General features: G+C 38.9%; 2 protein-coding genes and 1 non-coding gene across 3 annotated transcripts in view; 1 reads left to right on the top strand and 2 right to left on the bottom strand.

The window, feature by feature from the left end:
• LOC114663777 (matrilin-2-like) overlaps positions 1 to 12,432 on the top strand; it is a 44,841-nt gene extending 32,409 nt beyond the window's left edge. The window contains exons 10-14 of the mRNA XM_028817701.2: positions 2,503 to 2,625; positions 6,841 to 7,254; positions 9,390 to 9,542; positions 11,510 to 11,602; positions 12,320 to 12,432. Coding sequence (XP_028673534.1) covers positions 2,503 to 2,625; positions 6,841 to 7,254; positions 9,390 to 9,542; positions 11,510 to 11,602; positions 12,320 to 12,375 — 839 coding nt within the window. The 3' untranslated portion in view covers positions 12,376 to 12,432. The remainder of the gene's footprint in view (positions 1 to 2,502; positions 2,626 to 6,840; positions 7,255 to 9,389; positions 9,543 to 11,509; positions 11,603 to 12,319) is intronic.
• A 1,224-nt stretch (positions 12,433 to 13,656) lies between these two features.
• On the bottom strand, positions 13,657 to 22,197 carry rpl30 (ribosomal protein L30). The gene is made up of 5 exons (XM_051935761.1): positions 22,105 to 22,197; positions 21,939 to 21,987; positions 19,056 to 19,201; positions 16,114 to 16,244; positions 13,657 to 13,758 (listed from the first exon to the last, which is right to left on the bottom strand). The coding sequence occupies exons 2-5, from the start codon at positions 21,957 to 21,959 to the stop codon at positions 13,709 to 13,711; spliced, it is 348 nt and encodes a 115-aa protein (XP_051791721.1). The 5' UTR covers positions 21,960 to 21,987; positions 22,105 to 22,197; the 3' UTR covers positions 13,657 to 13,708.
• LOC114664269 (small nucleolar RNA SNORA72) lies at positions 14,060 to 14,196 on the bottom strand. The gene has a single exon (XR_003718245.1). It is a non-coding gene; the product is annotated as a small nucleolar RNA SNORA72 (small nucleolar RNA).
• Positions 22,198 to 26,073: the final 3,876 nt, after the last annotated feature.

The raw sequence follows: 26,073 nt of genomic DNA, 5'->3' as shown, positions 1-26,073 counted from the left end.
CTGGCTGTAAGAAATAAACAAACCACTTAAAATGCAAGTCAATTAAAATTATAGTGTGTACCATCAGCATCAGCAGTTGATTAGTTCCTTAACCTTTGAGACAGCAGCACTAACCATTGATCAACCATGCCTAACCCTATAATCACAAATAGAAGACTATAACAAGATGAATAATATGTGTTTGTTGCAACCAAAATCTTCTTCTTCTTCTTCTTTCGGCTGCTCCCGTTAGGGGTTGCCGCAGCGGATCATCTTTTTCCATATTGTCCTGTCTTCTGCATCTTACTCTGTTACACCCACCACCTGCATGTCGTCTCACACCACGTCCATAAACCTTAGGCCTTCCTCTTTTCCTCTTGCCTGGCAGCTCTATATTTATCATCCTTTTCCCATTATACCCAGCATCTCTCCTCTGCACATGTCCAAACCAACGCAATCTCGCCTCTCTGACTTTGTCTCCCAACCGTCCAATTTCGGCTGACCCTCTAATGTCCTCATTTCTAATCCTGTCCATCCTGGTCACATCCAGTGCAAATTTTAACATCTTTAACTCTGCCACCTCCAGCTCTGTCTCCTGCTTTCTGGTCAGTGCCACCATCTCTGACCCATATAACATAGCTGGTCTCACTACCGTCCTGTAGACCTTCCCTTTCACTCTTGCTGATACCCATCTGTCACATATCACTCCTGACACTCTTCTCCACCCATTCCACCCTGCCTGCACTCTCTTTTTCACCTCTCTTCCACAATCCCTGTTACTCTGAATTGTTGATCCGAAGTATTTAAACTCATCCACCTTCGCCATCTCTACACCCTGCATCCTCACCATTCCACTGACCTCCTTCTCATTCACACACATGTATTCTATCTTGTTCTTACTGACCTTCATTCCTCTCCTCTCTAGAGCAAACCTCCAACTCTCCAGGGTCTCCTCGACCTGCTCCCTACTCTCGCTGCAGATCACAATGTCATCAGCAAACATCATAGTCCACGGGGACTCCTCTCTAATCTCGTCTGTCAACCTGTTCATCACCATTGCAAATAAGAAAGGGCTCAGAGTTGATCCCTGATGTAATCCCACCTTCATGTTAAATACATCCATCACTCCTACTGCAGTTTTCACCACTGTCACACTTCCCTCGTACATATCCTATACAACTCTTACTTACTTCTCTGTCACTTACGACTTCCTCATACAATACCACAACTCCTCTCGAGGTACCCTGTCATATGCTTTCTCAAGGCCCACAAAGACACAATGTAACTATTCTCTTCTCTATACTTCTCCATCAACACCCTCAGAGCAAACATTGCATCTGTGGTGCTCTTTCTTGGCATGAAACCACACTGCTGCTCACTAATCATCACCTCACTTCTTAACTTAGCTTCCACTACTCTTTCCCATAACTTCATGCTGTGGCTCAACAATTTTGTCCCCCTGTATTTACTACAGCTCTGCACATCTCCCTTATTCTTAAAAATCGGTACAAGTACAATTCTTCTCCACTCCTCAGGCATCCTCACACTTTCCAAGATTCCGTTAAAAAATCTGGTTAAAAAATCCACTGTCATCTCTCCTAAACCCCTCCATGCTTCCACAAGTATGTCATCTGAACCAACAGCCTTTCCATTTTTCATCATCTTCATAGCTGTCCTTACTTCCTCCTTGCTAAACCATTGCACTTCCTGATTCACTATCTCCACATAATCCAACCTTCTCTATCTCTCATTCTCTTCATTCATCAGCCTCTCAAAGTACTCTTTCCATCTGCACAACACACTCTCTTTGCTTGTGAGTACATTTCTATCTTTATCCTTTACCACCCTAATCCGTTGCACATCTTTCCCAGCTCGGTCCCTCTGTCTAGCCAATCGGTACAGGTCCTTTTCTCCTTCCTTAGTGTCCGGCCTCCTATACAACTCATCATACACCGTTTCTTTAGCCTTTGCCACCTCTCTCTTCACCTTTTGTTGTAACCAATATTTTCTGAGAAATTAAGATTTACTGAAGGAAGAGAAAAAAAAATCCCAAAAAACACCACAATTCTACCCAATCACAAAAGCATTAAATCTCTTAAACGTGCTAAACTGTCCAATGGTACGGGATAGGGGGTTGCAAAAAAAGCAGCTTGGAGATTGCCGCTTGCAAACGCAGCAGTGTACAATATAATTTTCAATCGTTGATGGTGATGAACAATTGAGGATAGTATTTGCTGAGTTTTAACACAAGATTTAGTGTAGGAAGGCATTCAAATTCAGGTTGTGCTTACTCAAGTAGTATTTTGTTAAAAGTTTAGGTTTAAGGTCATTGTTTCTACTATTACATTATTTTTTTGAATTCCTTTCTGTCGTAATTAATTTTGTGATTCATTGTGTATTTACTAAATGATTTATCCGTTAATTTTATAATTACATGTTTTAATGTTAGATATGATTAATTACATACTTATTGTATGTTATATTATGTTACTTTAAAACGTCTTATTTTTTTAATATCCTTAGGACCTGATATTTGTAGCACTGCTCAGCATGGATGTGAACATCTTTGTGTCAATACTGAAGATTCCTACATATGCAAATGTTTTGATGGTTTCACCTTGGCTGAAGATGGAAAGAAATGCCGAAGTGTGTATGAATTATATATTACTAGCATAATAATGTTAGATTGTGTAATCTTAAAATAATTTTTTTTCCAAGCCCAGTATGTGAAGCTATGTATTTTTCTGCTTTATGATATTATCACAAATCAGCCTATGCCAAATTCTGTGCCATATTAGCTAAATCAATATGCCTCCTAAAGGTAGATAGTGTAATTTTTAATGTTATATCTCAGGCAAGGGAGAAGGATGTTTCAAGATAAGCTAATTTTACTCATGGCACCTGAGAGTAGCTACAGTTAGGTCCATAAATATTTGGACAGAGACAACTTTTTTTTCATTTTGGTTCTGTACGGTACCACAATGAATTTTAAATGAAACAACTCAGATGCAGTTGAAGTTCAGACTTTCACCTTTAATTCAGTGGGGTGAACAAAACGATTGCATAAAAATGTCAGGCAACTAAAGCATTTTTAACACAATCCCTTCATTTCAGGGGCTCAAAAGTAATCGGACAATTGACTCAAAGGCTATTTCATGGGCAGGTGTGGGCAAGTCCGTCGTTATGTCATTATCAATTAAGCAGATAAAAGGCCTGGACTTGATTTGAGGTGTGGTGCTTGCATGTGGAAGATTTTGCTGTGAACAGACAACATGCGGTCAAAGGAGCTCTCCATGCAGGTGAAAGAAGCCATCCTTAAGCTGCGAAAACAGAAAAAACCCATCTGAGAAATTGCTACAATATTATGAGTGGCAAAATCTACAGATTGGTACATCCAGAGAAAGAAAGCAAGCACTGGTGAACTCAGCAATGCAAAAAGACCTGGACGTCCACAGAAGACAACAGTGGTGGATGATCGCAGAATCATTTCCAAGGTGAAGAGAAACCACTTCATAACAGCCAACCAAGTGAACAGCACTCTCCAGGGGGTAGGCGTATCGATATCCAAGTCTACCATAAAGAGAAGACTGCATGAAAGTAAATACAGAGGGTGCACTGCAAGGTGTAAGCCACTCATAAGCCTCAAGAATAGAAAGGCTAGATTGGACTTTGCTAAAGAACATCTAAAAAAGCCAGCACAGTTCTGGAAAAACACTCTTTGGACAGATGAAACCAAGATCAACCTCTACCAGAATGATGGCAAGAAAAAAGTATGGAGAAGGCGTGGAACAGCTCATTATCCAAAGCATAGCACATCATCTGTAAGACACGGTGGAGGCAGTGTGATGGCTTGGGCGTGCATGGCTGCCAGTGGCACTGGGACACTAGTGTTTATTGATGATGTGACACAGGACAGAAGCAGCTGAATGAATTCTGAGGTGTTCAGAGACATACTGTCTGCTCAAATCCAGCAAAATGCAGTCAAATTGATTGGGCGGCGTTTCATGATACAGATGGACAATGACCCAAAACATACAGCCAAAGCAACCCAGGAGTTTATTAAAGCAAAGAAGTGGAAAATTCTTGAATGGCCAAGTCAGTCACCTGATCTTAACCCAACTGAGCAGGCACTTCACTTGTTGAAGACTAAACTTCAGACAGAAAGGCCCACAAACAAACAGCAACTGAAAGCCACTGCAGTAAAGGCCTGGCAGAGCATTAAAAAGGAGGAAACCCAGCATCTGGTGATGTCCAGGAGTCCAAGACTTCAGGCTCTCATTGCCAGCAAAGGGTTTTCAACCAAGTATTAGAAATGAACATTTCATTTCCAATTATTTAATTTGTCCGATTACTTTTGAGCCCCAGAAATGAAGGGATTCTGTTAAAAAAAATGCTTTAGTTGCCTCACATTTTTATGCAATTGTTTTGTTCGCCCCACTGAATTAAAGCTGAAAGTCTGCAATTCAACTGCAACTGAGTTGTTTCATTTAAAATTCATTGTGGTAATGTAGAGAAACAAAATTAGAAAAAAAGTGGTCTCTGTCCAAATATTTATGGACCTAACTGTATGTGTGGCATGGTGATAAGCACATTCACTTAACAAAATCACTGCATTCCATATGCATGACAGTAATAGCATTAAACCTAAACCTGCTACATATTTAATAAATAATTAGAATGAATTAATAAGAAATGTCTCTTATCAGGAATCTGCTTCCCCTGGGGGATCAAACTCAGGCCAACAGATTATTTACTTGTATTTTCCTCCGCTGTGTATACCAACTCAGTGGGAGACATTAACGTTATTAAAGTAGAGCACCAGGATATGTGCATAGTCAAAAGGCAAACAAAATTTGGAACGGAATGTCAGTCCTAACTTTCCAACAAACTGCAAACATAATCAAAAACCAGTAGTCAGAATTGAGAGCGAGAGATCAGAAAGTCAAAAGAAACAAAAAGGCTTTGAGCATAAGTTCTGTCTATAATACTCGAATAATATAGAGACGTTTATAGCAACCCATAATCCTCCTCTCCGATGATATCACAGGAGGTGCACATCTCTCCAAATTGTGGGAGGATTACTATGACAGTGGGAAACAAAAAAAAAAAAAAAGCAGCAGTACCAAAGCAAACAAATATGGCAATGCAACATTACCATAAATTTACACTAACTACAAATCAAAAAAGAAAATCGTAAACATTGAGTTCTAAAACCCTTAGATCAATGTACAGATTGTGTAAATCTTTCCTAAAAATCCCATAAAAATGTAGTAATGGTTCATATCATAACACTGTGCTAAAGAAGAAGCCTATCACCCCAGTGGCCAATTGGGGGTTTTAACTATAAGGATTTCTCTTAAGCAGATACAGGCTCTCTCTCAGCCTTCGCTGTGCCTGCCCGTCCAGTGCCATCCCACCCACCCACATCCTTCAACAGTGTTGTTAAAGATTGGCATTCCTCCAATGTTCGTTGCAGATTGAAGCCTCTTGCAGCAAGCTGTTCTACAAGATGAACCAATGGTTTTCCTGGTTTTGGTAGAACACTAAGGATGTCTTTTCAGACAGGCAATTTGTCACGTTTCATTAAATTGTCTTACTCACAGAGTAAGCTCGTTTGCGGTGGGGCGAGGTTAGTAGGGCCAGGAAGGCATTTAGAAGGTGTTGTGATGGTTATTAGCTGTGAACCACCCAGTCTCGCTGAGATTGCACAGGTGGTGAACCAGCTGAGGGCAGGGAAGGCTGCAGGGATCTGTGGTATCCGGGGTGAATGTCTCCAGGCTGGCAGTAAGGCTGTCCCCCTGGCATTGCAAGCAATCTTTGATTCCATCTGGGAGACTGGCATCATCCCAACTGAGTGGAAAACGGGACTTCTCGTCCTATCTGGAAAGGGAAGGGTGATCGCTTGGATTCAGCAACTGGGGGATAACACTGCTCTCTGTGCCAGGTGAAGTCCTTGCTAGAGTCATCCTCAACAAGATTCATGATCACTTCCTCACCTTCCAGCATCAAGAGCAGTCTGGTTTTATGCCTAAGAAGTCTATCATTGACTGCACCCTGGCAAACACGAATATTAGCAGGTTCTTTGCAGCCTTTGTTGATTTTCATAAGACATTCCACTCAGGTGATCAAATGCCCTGTAGGACATCCTGAGACTTGACGGGATCCCCCAGAAGTTGCTGGATATCATGGCAGGCCTGTACAATGGTACTTGTGAGTTCTGTGCAGAGTGGAGGGAAAGCTTCTGCATTTTTCCCAGTTGATTCTGGGGTTTGTCAGCGGTGTTTTTTCTCCTTTTCTGTTCAATGCTTGCATGGGCTGGGAGAGGGGCTGGTTGTGGGGTCCAGCGGCTATTGGGAATCTGTTGGTGAACAAGGATTCACCGACCTTGACTATGCCGATGCCGACAGTGAAGTTGGATTATTTATTTCACTGTGCTTCAAGATATACCACACAAATGACACATTTTGACAGTATATATGGTATTAGCATTATTTTTATTATTGTTATTATTATTCATTATTATTTGTGTCATTATTATACAGTACTTTCTACACTTCTGACTTTGTACTTGCAGTGTTTTTGCATGTTTTACAGTAGAAAGATCATTTTTATTAAACATGTAATCTTTCATGCCAAACAATGCAATGCTTTGCATGTGTTTCTTCGAGGAAAAAATCCAACGCTCAGGAGGCTACACAACACTTTCAATTGTCTATTGGCCAGCCAAGTGTACGCCATAAAGTCTTTGGATTGAAATTAGTGCCTTTCCACCGATTCTGTGCTCCTCATAATGTTAATAGTAAATTATTCTTGTAAAACCCAACCCTGCTTTAACTTTAATCTTTTGATTTTATTCCTCAGAATGTGCAGAAGGGGCTATTGACCTGATGTTCGTGATTGATGGATCCAAAAGCCTGGGCCCTGATAATTTTGAGAAGGTCAAGCAGTTTGTCAGTGGGATCGTGAGCTCTTTGGATGTTTCCCCAAAAGCCAGCAGAGTGGGCCTTTTGCAGTACTCCACAAAAGTACGTTCTGAGTTCACACTGGGGCAGCACAAGACAGCGGCGGATATCACGCAAGCGGTTTCCAAAATCGAGTACATGGGCAGGGGGTCCATGACAGGGAGTGCCCTGAAGTACATGTTTGAGAAGAGTTTTACAGAAGCAGAAGGAGTAAGGCCTTCCTCAGCTCATGTGGCCCGAGTGAGCATTGTGTTTACTGACGGCCGATCTCAAGATGATGTTTCAGAGTGGGCGGATAAAGCAAAGAAGTCTGGTAATTGTGTTTGTATGGTAAATTGTGCAATCTTATTTAAGTTGCCTAATGACAGATTTATTATTAGTAACATCGGATCTATTTTGGACCTCATATACTGGGTAGATAGTGAATGTTTCTATATGATTTGAGATGTACTCCACCTATGAAAACATAACAGGATGTGACAAAACTATTGGTACCCTTAACCGAATATTCATAGCACAGCCTTTTTAAAAGAACTAACTCCCATCAAGCACTTTCTGTAATGCTGAGTGACATTTCTACACTTCTCAACTGGTTATTAGGCCCACTTGGCTGCAGCAGGGGGTGCTTGCTGCCTGGCATCGTGTTCTTTATTGATGCAGAACACACTCAAGCCATACACATCCTTTTAGTAACCATAGCGGAAATAATCAGACAAGAGCAGTATGGTACAAAAAGTGAAATATCTATTTAACTTTCTTTAAAACACAGCTTTCCTCCCCAAAATACAATGTATAATCATTTATCTATATATATAAAATCCCTATGTGCGTCCAGGTGTCCGTGTGTGTGTGTGTCTTCTGGTGAAGTGCGCATGCACGGGGTACGGTGCAATGTGCGATATTACTGTCAGAGAAAGTTAGAGGCGTTTTACGGAAATACAAACCAGTATTACTGCGAGAGGAAATTAAAGGTACACAATACAGTGACACATATTACAGCCACATACAAGCCAGTATTACTGTCAGAGGAGATTAAAGGCATATTACCAACGCGCACGCCTGTATTACCGCCAGAGAAAATTAAAGATATATTACGGACGTACAAGCCAGTGGACGTACAAAATGGTATCCTTCAATAAGGGCGCGCACAAAAAGGTGAGCCTCAAAAGGGCGACCTCAATTGGGCGCAGTGAATAAAGGCGCGCGTAAATAAAGATCTGCACCTTTGTTGCTCTTCACATATTCCAGAGCCATTTGAACTAAATTATCTACGAACGCCTTTATTCGCCGCGCTCAATTGAGGTCGCCCTTTTGAAGCTCGCCTTTTTGTGCGCGCCCTTATTGAATAGAGCCGTACAAGACAGTATTACTGTCACAGAAAATTAAAGACACACAATACACGGCGGCAGCCCACGAAGAACGGTCAGCTCAGCAAGTAAACATCAACAAAAGAAAGGCTGAAAGAAAGAAAAATACGACCAACAAAAAGAATGAGGTCAAAGTCCCTTGCCATTTAATATAGACCGTTCCTACTAATGTTTATGCACTACTGTTCTAGCGCCCGTTATTGTAACGGGCTAAATGACTAGTACTTACATATCCAGGCCAGAGAGAAGCCAATGGAACGTGTGGTCGGCATTCAGTTCTTCAAAGGGGAATGCTGACAGCTATACGAGTCATGTCGAGCAGGGTCTTCAGCGGCATGGAGACGGCTCCTCGCCGTTAGAAACGCTCACATATTTACATAGTTTTAAAATTTGTCATGAACCTTGCCAGGTATGAGCAATTGCCATCTGAGCTGTCTGTGTTGTGTACTGTGCCCAAATAACATCTTCCCCTGTTCTAGTCACTCATGGCTGTTCTAGTCACCCTGGCCATATTTTGATTCATCAAACAGCACTTTTAAATTGCATGTCTGTGTCATCTGCTATTTATGTCATGCATCTGTCAGTTTCACCCTGTCGCCTTATTAATCGTTTTGAAATAAACTTCACAGATTACAGTGGCACACACTTCAAGTCTATTACTACGCCACTCTTCTTCAGTTATCTCAGGTGTGATGGGCGCCTTCTCCCAACTCTCAGCTCTTTCCACAGTTGATCAATGGGATTTAGATCAGGAATCCTAGCGGGCCACTTTCAGAATGGTCCAATATTTTCTTCTCCTTCATACTCGGATGCTTTTTTGAGGTACAGTATGTTTTGGGTCATTGGGTCCAAAGGGAGGACTCCTGACTTGTAACTGAAACACAGCTTACTGACACTGGGCTATATAATTCAACCTAAAATGCCCCGATAGTCTTCTGATTTTATTGGGCCCTGTAGAAATTCAAAGAGACAGCAAAGCAACACAAAAACATGAGCCTCCCAGTAGGGATGATGCTATTTGGATGCCCAGGACCTTGAAAATGACTTAAACCGGTGATGATGGTCACATTTTTCTTTTCAGGCATTACGATGTATGCAGTGGGTGTTGGCAAAGCCATCGAGGGTGAGCTGTATGAAATCGCCTCAGAGCCTCAGAATAAACATCTGTATTATGCAGAAGATTTCAGCAACATGGGGACCATCGCTGAGAAGTTGAAATCCCGCATCTGTGAAGGTAAGTCAAAAAATACTAAGAATGAAAAGTGAAGCCAGTTTACTCCATTACGCTTATGCTGGAATGTGTCATTTGCTAGCATTTCAAGTGCATCTTATAAAAGGACACTTCACTATGTGGAACAGTGAGGTTAAACAACAAATTAGTCCACAGCTTAGCAAAGTCCTTTTGTTTTGTTCATCATATTTTTAATGAAACCAAATGCATGCATGGAAAACCTGAAGACAAGTCAATTAAAAAGGGAACAGTGTAACCCAAAGACCCCCCCCCACACACACCTAACCACCCAATTAGAGCCTTTCAACCAAAAAAAAAAAAAAAAACATGTATGGATAAAGGGTGCAATAAAAAAAAAAAAAAAAAAAGATGTGAACTTACCACACCGTCCGGGTAGCCAAGAAGACTGAAATATCATTAGGCCCCTTCCCACTGCAGGGATTTGTTAGAAACTCACTGACGTTTGTAGCATTCCCACCACACCACAGGAACTCGGGCCATTTGTAGATCCTGGTACTTTTTTTTTTTTTTTGTGCTCCTACTCCAGGTGTTGTATTTTTCATTCAATCAGGAACTAATTTGGGTGATGCGCAAATTTGTTAGTAGTTTGAACTTTGGAGAATTATTAGTGAAGTTGGCGCGCTGCACTTTGCAACTCATCACCCTGGTGTGCCACGCCATGCATCACATTGAAGCAATCCTCTCTCTGGTAAAGTCTCAGTCACTTTAAAGCAATAAGGTGTCCGTGTTCCTGGTGAACTTCTGAATGTCCTGCATCTCTAATGCCATGTTCCGTTTTCAGACACAACAGGCAGGAACTGCTTTGTTCAAATTTCTATCTATTAGATGCATTTAGAGACATGAAAGGTGCTATATATCTATTATTCACGTAGTGCCTTTCCTATATATCTATCTATGCCCCACATCACTCTTCACAGTTGCCTCCCTGGAGTGCCACATCTGTTACTCGTGATGTTTAATCCACACATGAAGTCATCCAGTTGTATGCACACAACCTCCCAATCACATGCATTTCCTACTAACAGATTCTAGAAAGTTCTTTCAAGCATTTTGGTATCTTCTCATATACCAAAGGTGTCTAACTCAGGAATTCTTAGAACTTCCAAGAACTGGACTCTTATGGACTGCAAGTGCAAAGAGACCAAGATTCAAGTTCCAAGTGCTCCCCAGGTGGACACTGCATGTTCTTTGAGTTCCCTTTCACAACCCAAAGACTTGCAGGTTAGGTGTATAAACAATGCTCAATTGGCCCTGATGTGTGTGTCTACCCTCCAATGGGCTTGCACAAGATCAGTGCCGGTACAAAATACTGAATGAGACGAGATGCATTTCCAAGGCCCTTTACCACCCTCATTTTATTTTTATTTAGTCACACCAGAGCACATTAGTGCTCAGTAACTTGCTCAGGGTCACCCTGTATGTACATCAGTGACATGTATTGAAGACACAAACTTCAGGTTCACTGGGCAGCACTACTTGCCAATGGGAGTGTTTGAGTATCCCAGCAGCATATGGTTTTTTAAACTAACATCCATCCTTCCATTTTCCAACCCGCTGAATCCGAACACAGGGTCACGGGGGTCTGCTGGAGCCAATCCCAGCCAACACAGGGTGCAAGGCAGGGAACCAATCCGGGGCAGGGTGCCAACCCACCGCAGTTTTTAAACCAACACATTCCACAATATGAATTGCAATGGCACATCATTCCAAGTAATAAGCCTCAGCACAAGCCCACTCTGTTATAACTTTGGACTTTATTTAGTAGATGGATGGTAAGTTAGGTTATTGTCATGTGAAACTTAAGAGTCTAATCAACATATTGACATTAACCGTGATCAAAACACTGTGACATTGTCCTTCTGCAGCTTGGTGTTTAGCACTGAATGATTCCTTTTCAGACTGACAATAACCCAGCTTTTGTATACGTGTTCTTCTTTTCTCTTTGACAGAAAAGCCTGCCACAGAAGACCAGTGTATGTGTGAAAATGTAATCAAGTTCCAAAACCAAGCCACCGAACAAATACAAAAACTAACAGTGCAGCATATCCTTTCTTAATGACTGCCAGCTTTCAATTCTAATCAATCAGGTATTCATTCTGATATCCACTTTAGCAGAGAATGAGGGAGGAAGTTTGTTGTTGATTCTCTACACTCTAACATTTAAAATAGTGAAAATGGGTAGAAATTGGTAAACTTGCCCTATGAGAAGAGTTATTTTTTAGAATCATTCAGGACACTTAAAATAAAGGCAATTTTTAAAGTAAAATGCATTTAAAGCAGGACAGGTCTTGTCCTTCATTATATAGTATAATACTGCCACCCTGTGGCCTTATTTTTAACAACATGCACAATAATCAGGTGTAGACAGAAGTCACACTGCATGTTGCCAAAGCTACAATTTAAAAGGTTATTTCCACACTGAAAAGGAAAGGCGGCATTGGACAAGACATTTCAGCTGTCTTCTACCTTCTTTCTAATGAAGGCGATAACATCCAAAACATTGTTTTATGGTCTTTCCGGTTCAGGATGAAAATAACTAACTTTTTTTCCTTTTTATAGGCAGCTGTTGCTCCACAAACGTCGTAGCTACAGGCCGCACATTCTAGTCCACGAGACAGTGTGTTTTTGGGGGGGTGGCGGTGGCTGGGTAGAGACAGGGGTTACTGGAGAAAAATGTTTCTGAACACCTATACTAAAGTGCAAGAGAAGAGCTAAGTCAGGTTTAAACTATACTGAACTTCCTTAACTCATCACTTTACTGGAAAAGATTGGAAGAAAACTGGAATCTCTGGAAAACCAGCTGATATACAACTGACAATTTTAAAGGGACCAAGCTGTTTCGACAGATGTTAGAAGGCATGTCAAGGAATGTATTATTTACCATGCATTTTGTGTTACATATCCACTGTTAGGGTTGTTTCATTGTCTAAAATTAACCTGAAAATCCTGCTCATTTTCCAATAGTATAAACAAAAATGTGCTAGCTGCGAATATGGATGTCACTGAGGTGACATTTTTATGTAACTATTAAACTTATTTAACTGTTAATACTTCACCAATCCCCATACAAAGTATGAGGCTATTTAAAGTGGGCAAACCAAATGTGTGCACTGGATAAGTCAGTAGCTCTTCTGGCAATTTAAGTGCCATAATGCAATCACCAAATCCACATGCAAGCTATTGGTTTTAACCACCTAAAGGAGAGGTATAAATTTTAGAATTACAACAGGTTTATTTTATGGAAAGAAAAGGCAAACACCATCATTAATTACCAATTTATTATGGAGAGGGTATTTTCTGATCATTTATTAAAAATAGCCAGCTGAGTGAATGTTTGCCTCATAGTGTCAATGGCAGCTTCTGTTCTCTGGAGTCATTAAAAACTGAAGCTAAGCAAGCTACACTTCACTTAAACGACACAAAAGGAATCTGAACAAACACAAGAACTTAAATTTAACAAACCAGAGACCATCAGGCTTGTTTGTCTAGCTAAACCACTAAGCCATCTCTCGATTTAAAAGTCTAGGGTATATTACGTATCACTCCAGGGAATATACATCATGAAAAATTGTTTCTGAACAGTGGAATACACAGATAAATTACTTAAGCATAAATGCTTTAAAAAAACACTTGGGAGTATTCTGCTGACACACACATCAGGCCAAATTATTATTCATACAGCACCGGTTATCAAGCAGAAGTTAACAACTCATTGTTACACCTGTGAGACACACAGCAGTTTGCAGTAGTTGATCATTTTATTAATATTAACATCGATGTGGGAGGTCTATTTGTACAGAATGTAATAAAAACATACATACAAATACCAAGCCAGTGTCATTTACTTTTCATGACAAAAAAAAAAAAAATTTGTGTCCCAAGAAAACTCGTGTATTAAATATAAAACTAAAAAATGATGCAAGGAGGAAAATTAAGATTGATGGAGACAATCTGTAGTACGATCACTTAGTAAGATGTGCATGGTAACTGGTGGCCCTCATTTGGCCCAGCGTGTCTATGGGTGCCATTTCTGATGTTTGAGAATGTGAATGTGTAATACTGGGGGAAAAAACTTCAGCACAGAACACACTACCAGTTTCTTTTTAAATCAGGTTTATTTATAACAAGGCAAGAAAGTTCTGTCTGATCTATTTTTCACCAGTCTGTTCTGGCATACTTCTGATGATGTCAGAGTCACCTGGAAAGCAGCAAAACAAACCAGCAATGTTAGTTATATTGGTGCCTCACATCAGCAGATGAAGTACAATTGAAAAAAACTCAAAAGCAAGCAAGTTCACATCTTCACTACAGAGTGCATTCATGCTTCCCCAAATGCAATTCCTGACTAGCTTACATTTAATCAAATTAATAACTCCCAAGAGCATTAAAAATAGTTAACTGTTCCAATAAAGCAACTTAAATTCTTACCGAGTGTAGTCTAATACAATAAAAATGTTTGCAATTTGTGAAACAGAATAAGCAAATCCAAAAAGACTGTTAGCTGTCACCAACAGTGGAGGAAAACAGAGAGAAGTAGAAAACCTCATCTGTGGACACTCTGAAGGTTTTTACTCTAGCGAATGTCTAGCCCTGATTAGATCACTAAACAGACCAAACAGGCGAGAATTATTCGCATTAAAATTTTTTCATCAGGTGGACTTCAACATGGAAGAAATCATTTACATCAGAAAGTTTAAGAAAAAAGGAACCTTAACATACAGTACACAAAAGTGAAATGGAACTAAGTAATTAAGGAAAATCCATTCCTGGTGGCAGCAGTGGTTTGCAATGCTAACTCAAAGCACCACAGAAACTCAATACATCAGAAAAGAAGTGGAAGGTAGCAAAGCAGAGAATTCACTCGAGCTCCATATGCGCAAAGCATAGAATTATTCAACTAAAAATTATATATCGATTATATATATGTCTCGCTTAAAACTGTCAAATGTTTCCAGGGCAAGATCCAACCTGAAAACACTGCAACCAAGCTCCTGCCTCACATGTTCTGGGCCTGCACCAAACTAACATTTTGGACCAAAATTTTTAAGTGCCTTTCAGACAGCCTTGGGGTCACAGTCCCTCCTAACCCATTAACAGCTGTGTTCGGTGTTCTTCCAGACGGACTTGAAGTGGAGAAGGACAAGCAAACGGTGATTGCATTCACTACACTTTTGGCATGCAGACTTATTTTGTTAAATTGGAAGAATCCTAACTCTCCTCTGACAAGTCAGTGGGAAACCGATGTTTTATATTTGAAATTGGAAAAAATCAAATTCTCAGTTAGAGGATCTGTACAGAACTTTTTTAAAACCTGGCAGGATCTAAAAATCAATATTATTTTAGAATAAGAGAAATAACTTGCCACATTTAATTCCCTTCTCCATTTTTTATTTACCTATATATATATATTATATATATATATAGATATATATAGATATATTATATATATATATATATATATATATATATATATATATATATATATATATATATATATTTTCCTTTCTTTTGTTTATTGCTGCCTTATTAAAAAGCCCTAAGCAATTCTCCTTTGGTTAAGCTCTCCTTCTCAGGGTTGGGGTTTGATTTCTCTTCAATTTTTTGTTATAAATTGATTTGTATGGAATGATTACAATAAAATAAAATTTTTTTAAAAAAAGCACCACAGAAACGGCGTTGAAATCCCATATGCAGACTGCACGGACGAACATTTATTTTCTCTCTCTGCAAAGGTTATTCTTTCAGTTATTTGGCCTCATCTCTTTATAAGGCACGAGAGTACCTTTTTTTTTTTTAAAAAAAAAAAGGGTAAGTAATACGTAATAAAACGTGAAAAATTCTCAATACCTGCTTGTAGCGACTGTTTTCTGGTAGAAGTCTCAGGAAGGGAAAATTAACTTTTTTTAAATAAAAACTGCCTGCATTTGAGGAAATGACTACTTTCCATGTTTCTCCAAAGAGCCAGGGTCAAGGCCCCAATATCTTCAATCATAAACTTTGGTAAAGCAGTCTGAGCACAGTTGTCTCCTAGATCTTTGACAACATGATATTTAAAATACCAAGGTAAGTACAACAGACAGCTAAACACCTTTTGTTTTAGACAGAAATTGTTTTATCTTTATTATTAAAAATAAGGAGCACCATCATTTAGAACAGAGTTCAAAGTTCTGAAGGAGGTGGGCACGGCCAACTCGAAGTGCCGGATAGGTAATATAAAACCCACACTGACTTTTACCAAGTGTACTTTCATTAAAAGAAGCATCTTAGTTCTGATTTAACTATCGTCCTCATAGGAGGCAGGTATCCATTTTCTAAACTAGTGGGAAGTGAAGGTCTGCTTAAGAGGAAATAATACAAGTGGCATTAACGTCAGCTTATTCTGTAGTGTGTGCTATGGCTGCCAATGAATTAACCTTTGTTAAGACATTTCAACATGTAATGACCACCACCAAAAAAAAAACAGTTGTGCATATGAAAAATGCTTCATAATTTGATTGAAAAAAGAACAAACAAAAAAACATAACTGAGTGAAGTTCCATAAATATCAACTCACCAGGATCAATGATAGCTAGAGTGCATACCCTGTAGTATTTACCACAGGCTGTACCCAGTTCGATGTTGTTTCCACTGTAATGATGCACACCAGTCTTGGCCAACATAGCATAGTACTCAATTTCAGATTTCCTGAAGAAAGAAACATAGCATAGTTTCTTCATTTAGTATTCTTTTTTAGTGCCAAAAAATTCTTACAATTAACATTATAATCAAGTATGAATACATTTTTGCCCTAAAAGTCACTAAGAAAATGAACCCGTCAATTCTTCCAGTTACAGTACATTGTGTTGGGAGCACAAGTTACTAGTAGTTAATTTCTTTATTGAAAACAAGTGACTAAAATACATATTAAACTACTTAGTCAGTGCAACTTTTATATAAATAACGCAAATCACCATCAACAGCAGCCTATAGAAAATACACCAGAACTTTCCCCACCCACTTAGTCAATACAATTAAAACTTTATATATATATCTTTACTGCAACTAAAAGGCTAGAAGTTCTAACTAGTCCAAAAAAATGAACCAACACAAAAGTGCAATGAGACATTAAAACGTAAGGTATGACAAGCTAGGAAGGGAAGCATATTTGTCTGGCTTTAATGTACTGGCTGTCAGCCACACTAAACATGCACTCAGAGGGAGCACTGGTGTGAAAGCCTTACTTCCAACTTGCACATTCATTGCTGCAACAGTGTGAAAACCAAAAACGAACTCATAAAACACTACATTTAATGTAAACAGATCATTTGGTAATGGAATCTCTATAGCATTTATAAATACCTCAAATCTACAGTATATGGCACAAATAAACATTCCCACCCAGCCTCAGTGCTTTGATGATATATACCACGTGAAAATACTGTATTAATTTTTATGGAATGGAGCCAATAAAATACAAAGCCAAAACTCTAGCAGAAAAGTAACCTGGATCACAAGATTAAAAATCTTTAAGATTACAAAGAAATCAACATAAGTTCTAGCTGTAACTGTAACTAACTCCTTAAATCAACTTGTGACTAACATATCCTACTGCTCTACAATAAATAAAACCCATCTATTATAGTCATATCAAAGCAACTGAAATGTCTGCATTATCTGCTCAAACTTTAGCTAAAACAAACACTTGAGCCTCAAACTGGACACCATGACCAGCACAGCTGCCAAGGCAAATAAGCATACCTACCAATGCGCTTTACCACATCTATTAAACCATCAAGTATCTAAGTTTAAACAAAATTAAATATACTATACGCACTAATTTGATTTTTTATAACCAAGTACAGAATATTTTTAGTGGTTTTGATTTTCTTTCAGAAAGATGAATGTTGATTTCATGCCAGCATCAATATATAAACACACAATCATGCATGCCTTGTGCAGTGATCAGGACGTGTTGCTTCAGTAGCACAACAATTTGTAGGTTGTTCTGCTGTAGTAAAAGGCAGATGCAATCGTCTTCCTTTCTTAGCCATTATTCCAATATAGTGCGATCTACATAACACAGGTAGCATAAGGTCAAATTTTCCTGGTAGTACTACATAACTAGGGAGGTCACCAAGGTTAAGGTACAAAATATTGACATTTACAAACATTAAAGTATCAAGAAATCTTAAAAAAAAAATTTAAGTTAAACTTTGAACAGTATGATGTGTAAACAAAGGGTTTTATTAATTTTCCACAAAATAAATGTTTTCACTTCTGATGTTCCAATTTGGAAGCCAATCAACAGTGGCTATGCTTTTCTTCCAAAAATGCAGATGGAAAGACAAGATTTAGGATGATGGGTGTGACCAAGATTTGCTTTGTGTAGTAGTGGGACCCTTATGGAGCTGAACAGAAATGATCTTAAAAAAAAAAAAAAAAAAAAGTTCCTAGCCTAACTAGCAATATAAATTTACATTAAAAACTTACATTTTCAGACATGGAAGGAAATGAACGCACTGATGATGCTAACCCCCTTAACACCTTGGCATTTAACCCAAGCGTCTCTCAAGCCTACATCCTATGTAAACACAATTAAGCCAGAGTGTCTGTATTGTTCATATGTACAGCGTTAAGCCCAAACAGCACTTGGGAGAGTATTCTGCTGTCATCTACTGGGTTGAAAACATTATACTGCCAAAAATATATATTTTTCAACACATCTTGCCATTCTGTGGTAACTCAATATTCATGAGTGGGGCAGGGCGATCAACCAAAACACACAATTACATGTAAACAAAAAATGTAAAGCCACTTTTAGAACAAACTAAACCATTAGTTGAATGATGTGATGACAACAATGTGAAGTGGTCATCAGACATTTAAAAAGATAGTAAAGCTGATGCACAAGGCACTGCATGACCGAGCCTTCGTAATATACCTGGTGAAGCTGGTTGCGTGAAGCTTCAGCATGGCAAAAAGATAAAATGACTGATCAAAAGTTAGTAAAAGAAAGATGTTAGCCTTCCAAGCACTGTTCACAATGAAGCAACAGTCAGTGTTCATGTCAAAAGAAATGTGGAGGTCGCTAAGCCTTACACTGTTGTGGTAGCCTACAATAACAATGGGCATGTCAACCATGTAGATCAGGCACCTATAATTTAACCTCTCATGTGCACAAACACACACAAAAAGCGTAAAGAAACACTTCTGTTGTCTTGATTGCAACACTGGGTTGTGTGTAGGTGACTGTTTCAAAAACTGTCATAGAAGAACATTCAGTTAACCTGCATCAGTACAGCATACTCCTATAGTATCGTTTTGGCATTAGGTTTCTGTTGTACAACAGTTTCTTGTTGAAAGAAAAATTTAAAAATCAACCTTTTGGCTCTTTTCTTGGGTACACAATGCTAAGGAAGTTACTATAACATTCAAACATTTCCTTTTAAAAAGTGAAAAGCACATATTATAGAAAACCAGTTACACATTTACAAAACTTCACAACAGTCTTCTTACCTCAAAGCAGGGCAGTTGTTTGCCAATATAACCAGCTTTGCCTTGCCTTGTCGGATCATCTTGAGGGTCTGCTTATATCCCAAGACATATTTACCACTCTTCATAACAAGTTGTAACCTTGAGTTTATAGACTCGAGTGACTTTTTCTGTGAGAGGGAAAAAAAAATTAATTTTCTCATCTTCAGAATATGCCTACTACTCACATCAAGAAAAATGTGCAAAACAAAACTAGTGATTTTCAAGAAAACTAACCAGCAAACTGAACACAACAGTATTATTGTAACTGTTTGCAAACAGACATAGCCTTATAGCTGGCAGCAGTTTAGCACAGTTTAACATTGAAGAAAAAAAAAAAAAAAAAAAAAAGCTTGACAAAATTTTAAAAGGAAGTTGGCGAACTTATGGTAAATTGAAAATGAATAAATTTGTACTGTTAAAACTAATACACAAGTTTCATATTTAACTGTGGTATGTGGGTTAGGATTCTTCCAAGTATGTGAAACGAAACTTGAACACTGTAGTACTATCACAACAGATTGGACATTAAGCAATAATGTCCAATCAGGTGTCACAAATCTGGCAATGGATTGGATTGAGTATTAACACCAGCCCAGATACAGGTAAGGAAATGATGCTTACTTGCATATATACTTGTAAAAAATCTTTATAATGTATCCATTTAAAACGATAATTTCATACACTATTTTAGAAATTGGTAAGCAAGAGCAGCATATTACTTCTGGGATGGGCTGCTGCACACCAGAATCAGGTCACTGATATACACCTCCAAGTCTGCCTTGACAAAGAATAGGGTTAATAGCAAGGTAGCCATACTGTAACTATTAAGGTATGTGTGTTTGTCCAATGTCTCAGAGAAATCTGACTGGTCACTATGGCTTATGTGACATGATTAAAAGAGCATGTGCGAGTGTGAAAGACATGGAGGAAAAAAAGATGCAGAAGGCACACAGAGAATCACCTTTATGGTCAGAAAGGAATTAAGTCTGAGATGTAGACTTTACGGGAAAGAACTCAAGAGGGAGCACTGGTGAAGAGAGGCTCAGACATGCGAATACAGAGGAAAGGGACTGAAGGTACATGTAGGGCAAGAGACAGAATTTAGAAATACTATTAACAATCTTTGATAGGTAGCATGGCTAGTTCAGAGACAAGATACAACTTGCAGAAATTAATCCCAAACTAAATCTTACCAATACCCTGAAGAAATCAAACCCTAGATGTCACAAAAAATAAGCTGTGGACTGAAAATGACAGAGTACCCTAAAAGCCATTATTCAATTTTTATATGCGCCATGTGACCACATTAAAAGAGTACACCAGCCACCTCCAGATTAACAGGCTTTAAATCAATGAAAATCGTATAAACACAATGCTGATTAAAGCAGGGGCATGCAAGGTCTGAGGGGATTCAAGATTTAAGTTAAGTGTGACAGCATACACCACAAATACCAGCATTAGCATATGAGGAACAGCAGGTCAGATAATATTCATGTGATGGAGGATGACAATACTAGTGCAGACCAACACCACATTGAACTTAAAAGAACAGTTATCAAAACACAGAACATACTATCCCTTGTTACGATTGGGTTATAGCAGACAAGTGTAATATGGCCACTCCCGGCCAAAAAGAAATGACTCAAGAGGGCTAATGAACACAAACGCTAGAGGAATGCAGAGTTTTATGGACTCCCATTAGCAGTTCTGCGAGATGTTGAAAGAATAAAACCACAGGTAAGTCCTGCTAGTCATGAACACTGGGGGCCTATATAAGCTGTATAAGGGATTTGTGACATACATAGGGTTCCTTGAGCTAAGATGGGAAACATTTGAATGCATAGGACATTAGAACTTGTTGTCTTAACAGCAACGCTGCACTTATCTGTGAACGGGTATTTTGAGCAAGAAAATGCTTACAACTAAAAAGCCTCGCAATGGTTCCTAATGACGCATCTGAAAATCTTTGATGCGACCTTGTCGACATGGACCACAAAAAATTATGGCTGTTGAGCAAGCAAAAAGAGGGCTTGCCAGTATTACCATCGTGTTCCTAAACATTTGCCAAGTAAGTGCACCTACAATAGGTTGGGACAAACTATTAACTCATAATAGAAATCCATCACCAAATAATACGCACCCAGGGCCCCACGAAAGACTGTATTAAAGACCAGCAAAACCGTTACAATTTCAAATGCTTTTTTAAAAAAAAAAACAACTACTCCTCTGGCAAGTTCGACGAGATTAAAGAAAATGAGATATAAAACCCCAACTAGTAAGCTGTACCCAATACAGGGAGAGTTCGTACTACCTTACCTGCTTGAAAGAAGGCAACAGTGCAAACGGCGAAATTCAAAATGATAACAACTGAAACGGGAAACACCAAACCAAATAACTTGTTTTGGAAACAGGGTTTTGAAAAATGATTCACGATGTCAATCTTCAGAAACTTTCAAATCAGGCCGCTATTATCACTATGAGGAGTAACAAGAGTGTAACCGCATGGTCACCTTCTCGGTGTTTCGTTTTGGAAAACCATAACGCCAACAAAGACACAAAGTTAGAAAAGCAGGAAAAGTTTAGAAATTAACGACATAATGCGTATTAAAATATACTATGACAACTGGAAAGTAAGGAGCGAGTTAAGCCGTTACACTGACAAAACAATTTGTCGTAAATAGAACACAGCTTTACCGAACGTTTAAGACGAGGGTGCCAAAATTACGACATACATTCTAAAGCAAACAGATAAAATAAATGTTCGCTTTAACTAAAATGATAAAGCCAGGCCTGCTCCTCCACGTGAAACGCCATGCACGCCACATATGACGCCTGCGCTCCTGCTACCTTCCGTACTCCACTCACCGTTTTCTTGGCAGCCACCATTTTCGCAGTTCAGTGCGGTCCAGCCAACCTAAACAAAGAGACAACAAACACTCAAGAAATTTGTCTTTACAGTAGACTAAATGAAACACTGCTCAGAACGCAAAGACACAGACAAATTTATTACTAACGACAGAGCGTATCTTACCACAGACGATACCCGAAAATGGCCGCAGAGAGAAAGGAAAGATGTCCCACAATGCAACAGCTTTCGGAGCCCAACCCTCGCGAGAGCGGGGTGAGCGTTTTGCGCAAGTCAGCGTGACCACGGAAGAGATTTGGCGGTAAGCGGGATAAATTAAATTCTAAGGGGTTTGTTTTTTTTTATTACAATTTTATTCATTATAACAATGCGTCACCGGTGTATCTAATACATTTTGTACGTTGTAGATTACGACTAATAAAATATAGGAGAACATTCAAATAATTGAAAAATTCTAATAAACAGTGTAAAATTAGTGTAAAATGAACCTTAAATTCTAATAAATAAATATAAATAAATAGTGTTAAACTATTAACACTGAGACAAAACTGTATTAGTTAAGATTAAATACAACAACAACAACATTTATTTATAGGCTATAGCACATTTTCATACAAAAAAAGTAGCTCAAAGTGCTTTACATAATGAAGAAAAGAAAAATAAAAGACAAAGTAAGAAATTAAAATAAGACAACATTAGTTAACACAGAATAAGAGTAAGGTCCGATGGCCAGGGAGGACAGAAAAAACAAAAAAAAAACTCCAGACGGCTGGAGAAAAAAATAAAATCTGCAGGGGTCCTGAGGCCACGAGACCACCCAGCCCCCTCTGGGTATTCTACCTAACATAAATGAAATAGTCCTCTTTGTAGTTAGGGTTCTCACGGAAGGACTTGATGATGATGGTCATGCAGACTTGTGGCTTTTAATCCATCACTGTTGGAACATCACGGTGCTTTGAGTAGATGGTGGTGGCACAAGCCACCACCACCACAAAGAAACCGGAAAAAGAAACAGAAGAGAGAGTAGGGGTTAGTACGGATTTTAGAGCCACCATGAATAGTTATTATAATGAATTGGATATACAGAGTATCAGGATTAAATTAAAGTGAAGTTATGAGAAGGCCATGTTAAAATAATGTGTTTTCAGCAGTTTTTTAAAGTGCTCCACTGTATTAGCCTGCGAATTCCTACTGGCAGTCTATTCCAGATTTTAGGTGCATAACAGCAGAAGGCCGCCTCACCACTTCTTTTAAGTTTTGCTCTTGGAATTGTAAGGAGACACTCATTTGAGGATCTAAGGTTACGATTTGGAATATAAGACGTCAGACATTCCGATATATAAGATGGGGCGAGATTATTTAAGGCTTTATAAACCATAAGCAGAATTTTAAAGTCAATTCTGAATGACACAGGTAACCAGTGTAGTAACATCAGAACTGGAGAAATGTGCTCGGATTTTCTTTTCCAAGTTAGGATTCTAGCAGCTGCATTCTGCACTCGTTGCAAACGATTTATGTCATTTTTGGGTATTCCTGAGAGGAGTGCGTTACAGTAATCTAGTCGACTTGAAAACAAATGTGTGAACTAATTTCTCAGCATCTTTCAATGATATAAGAGGTCTAACTTTTGCTATGTTTCTTAAGTGAAAAAATGCTGTCCTAGTAATCTGATGAATATGCGATTTAAAATTCAGATTACAGTCAACAGTAAATACAAATACATTTATATTTGGGTGATAGGTTTAGTGTTTTGATTGCCTTGCTATTTTAATTTTTTACGGTGTACACAAATGTTTAAGCCATTCATAAATTGACTACAATTTTAATAATAGCGGTACATTTTATTTATATAACGCCTTTCCCATGCTCAAAGCATTTTGCAAGTAAAATTAAGACATTTATTACAGAGTTGCATTCCTTCTTACTTTTTGTGTAATAAAATAGGATATCAGCATTCTCAGTATTTATTTTGCTCTGCATTTTTTTCTTTAAAGCTAGTCAGACATTTTTGGAATGTACACCTCTCTATTATAAAAGAAAATCTTGAGGCAAGACGAGACTATTGCCAAGAGATTTATTCAGGTTTGTGGAGGGGGTCCCACCCTCCTTTCAATCATTTCCGGTTAACAACCCGCGCCCACGGTCCTCTCACATCTCATTCGTGTGAATGTTTTTGACAGATACACTTCCTGTGCTCTCGGGTCTTATAAATTTTTACGTTTTCCTCACTTTAAGTTCCCAATAAAAGAAGACGTATTATGTCAAAATCTTATTGAAGAATTTCATCCCAAAGGGTTATCGACAGAAGAAACGAGTACACGGGCAATCCTAGCACAGAGAAACGATGAAATCAAACAAATTGACGCGAAAATTGTCGATCGGTTACACATCAAATTGGTTAATGCGTATCAGTAGACTGTGTTGAAACAGTTGGTGGTGATGTTGCGGAAGATGAAAACATCAACTTGCAATATCCCAAAGAATATCTACAACCATTAACACTGTCCAGTCTTCCACCACACGAATTACTTTAGAAACAAGGATGTATCATAGTGCTATTGTGTAATTTATGTATGAGTGACAAGCTATGCAATTGGACAAGATTAGTTGTATTGAAAATTGGTCAAACAATTGTAACATGTAAACTTTTAACAGGTGATAAGAAAGGTAATGTAGCACATCTTCTGTGGATAACATTAGATAGATAGATAGATATAACTTTGTATAATGTTAACGTTTACCCCCCGGTGGAAATGAAGAGTCGCATAGTGTGGTGGAGGAACGATCTCCTCAGTCTGTCAGTGGAGCAGGACGATGACAGCAGTCTGTCGCTGAAGCTGCTCTTCTGTCTGGAGATGATCCTGTTTAGTGGATGCAGTGGATTCTCCATGATTGACAGGAGTCTGCTCAGCGCCTGTGGCTCCGCCACAGATGTCAAACTGTCCAGCTCCGTGCCTACAATAGAGCCTGCCTTCCTCACCAGTTTGTCCAGGCGTGAGGTGTCCCTCTTCTTTATGCTGCCTCCCCAGCACACCACCGCGTAGAAGAGGGTGCTTACCACAACTGCATGATAGAACATCTGCAGCATCTTATTGCCGATGTTGAAGGATGCCAGCCTTCTAAGGAAGTATAGTCGGCTCTGTCATTTCTTACACAGAGCATCAGTATTGGCAGTCCAGTCCAATTTATCATCCAGCTGCACTCCCAGGTATTTATAGGTCTGCACCCTCTGCACACAGTCACCTCTGATGATTACGGGGTCCATGAGGGGCCTGGTCCCCCTAAAATCCACCACCAGCTCTTTGGTTTTGCTGGTGTTCAGGTGTAGGTGGTTTGAGTCGCACCATTTAACAAACTCATTGATTAGGTTCCTATACTCCTCCTCCTGCCCACTCCTGACGCAGCCCACGATAGCAGTGTCGTCAGCGAACTTTTGCACGTAAACGTATAGCACAACAAAAACCTCTAACGCAACATGAAACATAATTTTCTTTTAATTTATTACATTTTACTATTTTTTACCATGGTTAATTACTCGATGTAATGTAAAATAGTTAGGTCTATTATGTTTATGTAACAATTCCCATGAAAATAACAATCTGTTTAAATTGTATACCTGCCTCCCCTTACACGAGCGGCAGAGCCGCGGGGGTTGGCAAGCGAAGCAAGCAGGGGGCAGAGCCCCCTGGTATTTACAAAAAGACATGTTCAATACATTCATTATTTTCACCACAGAAGCTACATACATTTGGTATATCTGAGATTAATTTAGATATTAAACTGTTGCATGAATTATCTTATATATCTTTTGACATTATTTGTCAAAATATATATTTTATATATATATATTTTCCACTCAACCCTGTATTTTGATGTCCATTTAAATTGCACAACGGGAGTGGATTTTGGAAGACGTAGATCCTTCATAAACTTGCTGTGCCTACCCCATTGACAGGTTTTCATGTATTAAATGACACATTTTGGAAACCTGTCTCTTTCATAAGAGTGTGTATACCATCAGGAATCACACCTATGATGGTATATTCCTTTAAAGAAAGTGTAAAGTTCTGTTGAAGCAAGAATTCAGAATATGTAAAAAAAAAAAAAAAACGACCACTTTCATTTATAAGTTTT

Source organism: Erpetoichthys calabaricus, chromosome 13 (genome assembly GCF_900747795.2).
Source record: "Erpetoichthys calabaricus chromosome 13, fErpCal1.3, whole genome shotgun sequence".
NCBI lineage: Eukaryota > Metazoa > Chordata > Cladistia > Polypteriformes > Polypteridae > Erpetoichthys > Erpetoichthys calabaricus.
Note: the sequence above shows the minus strand (reverse complement) of the source record. Positions and strands in the feature narration are given on the sequence as shown.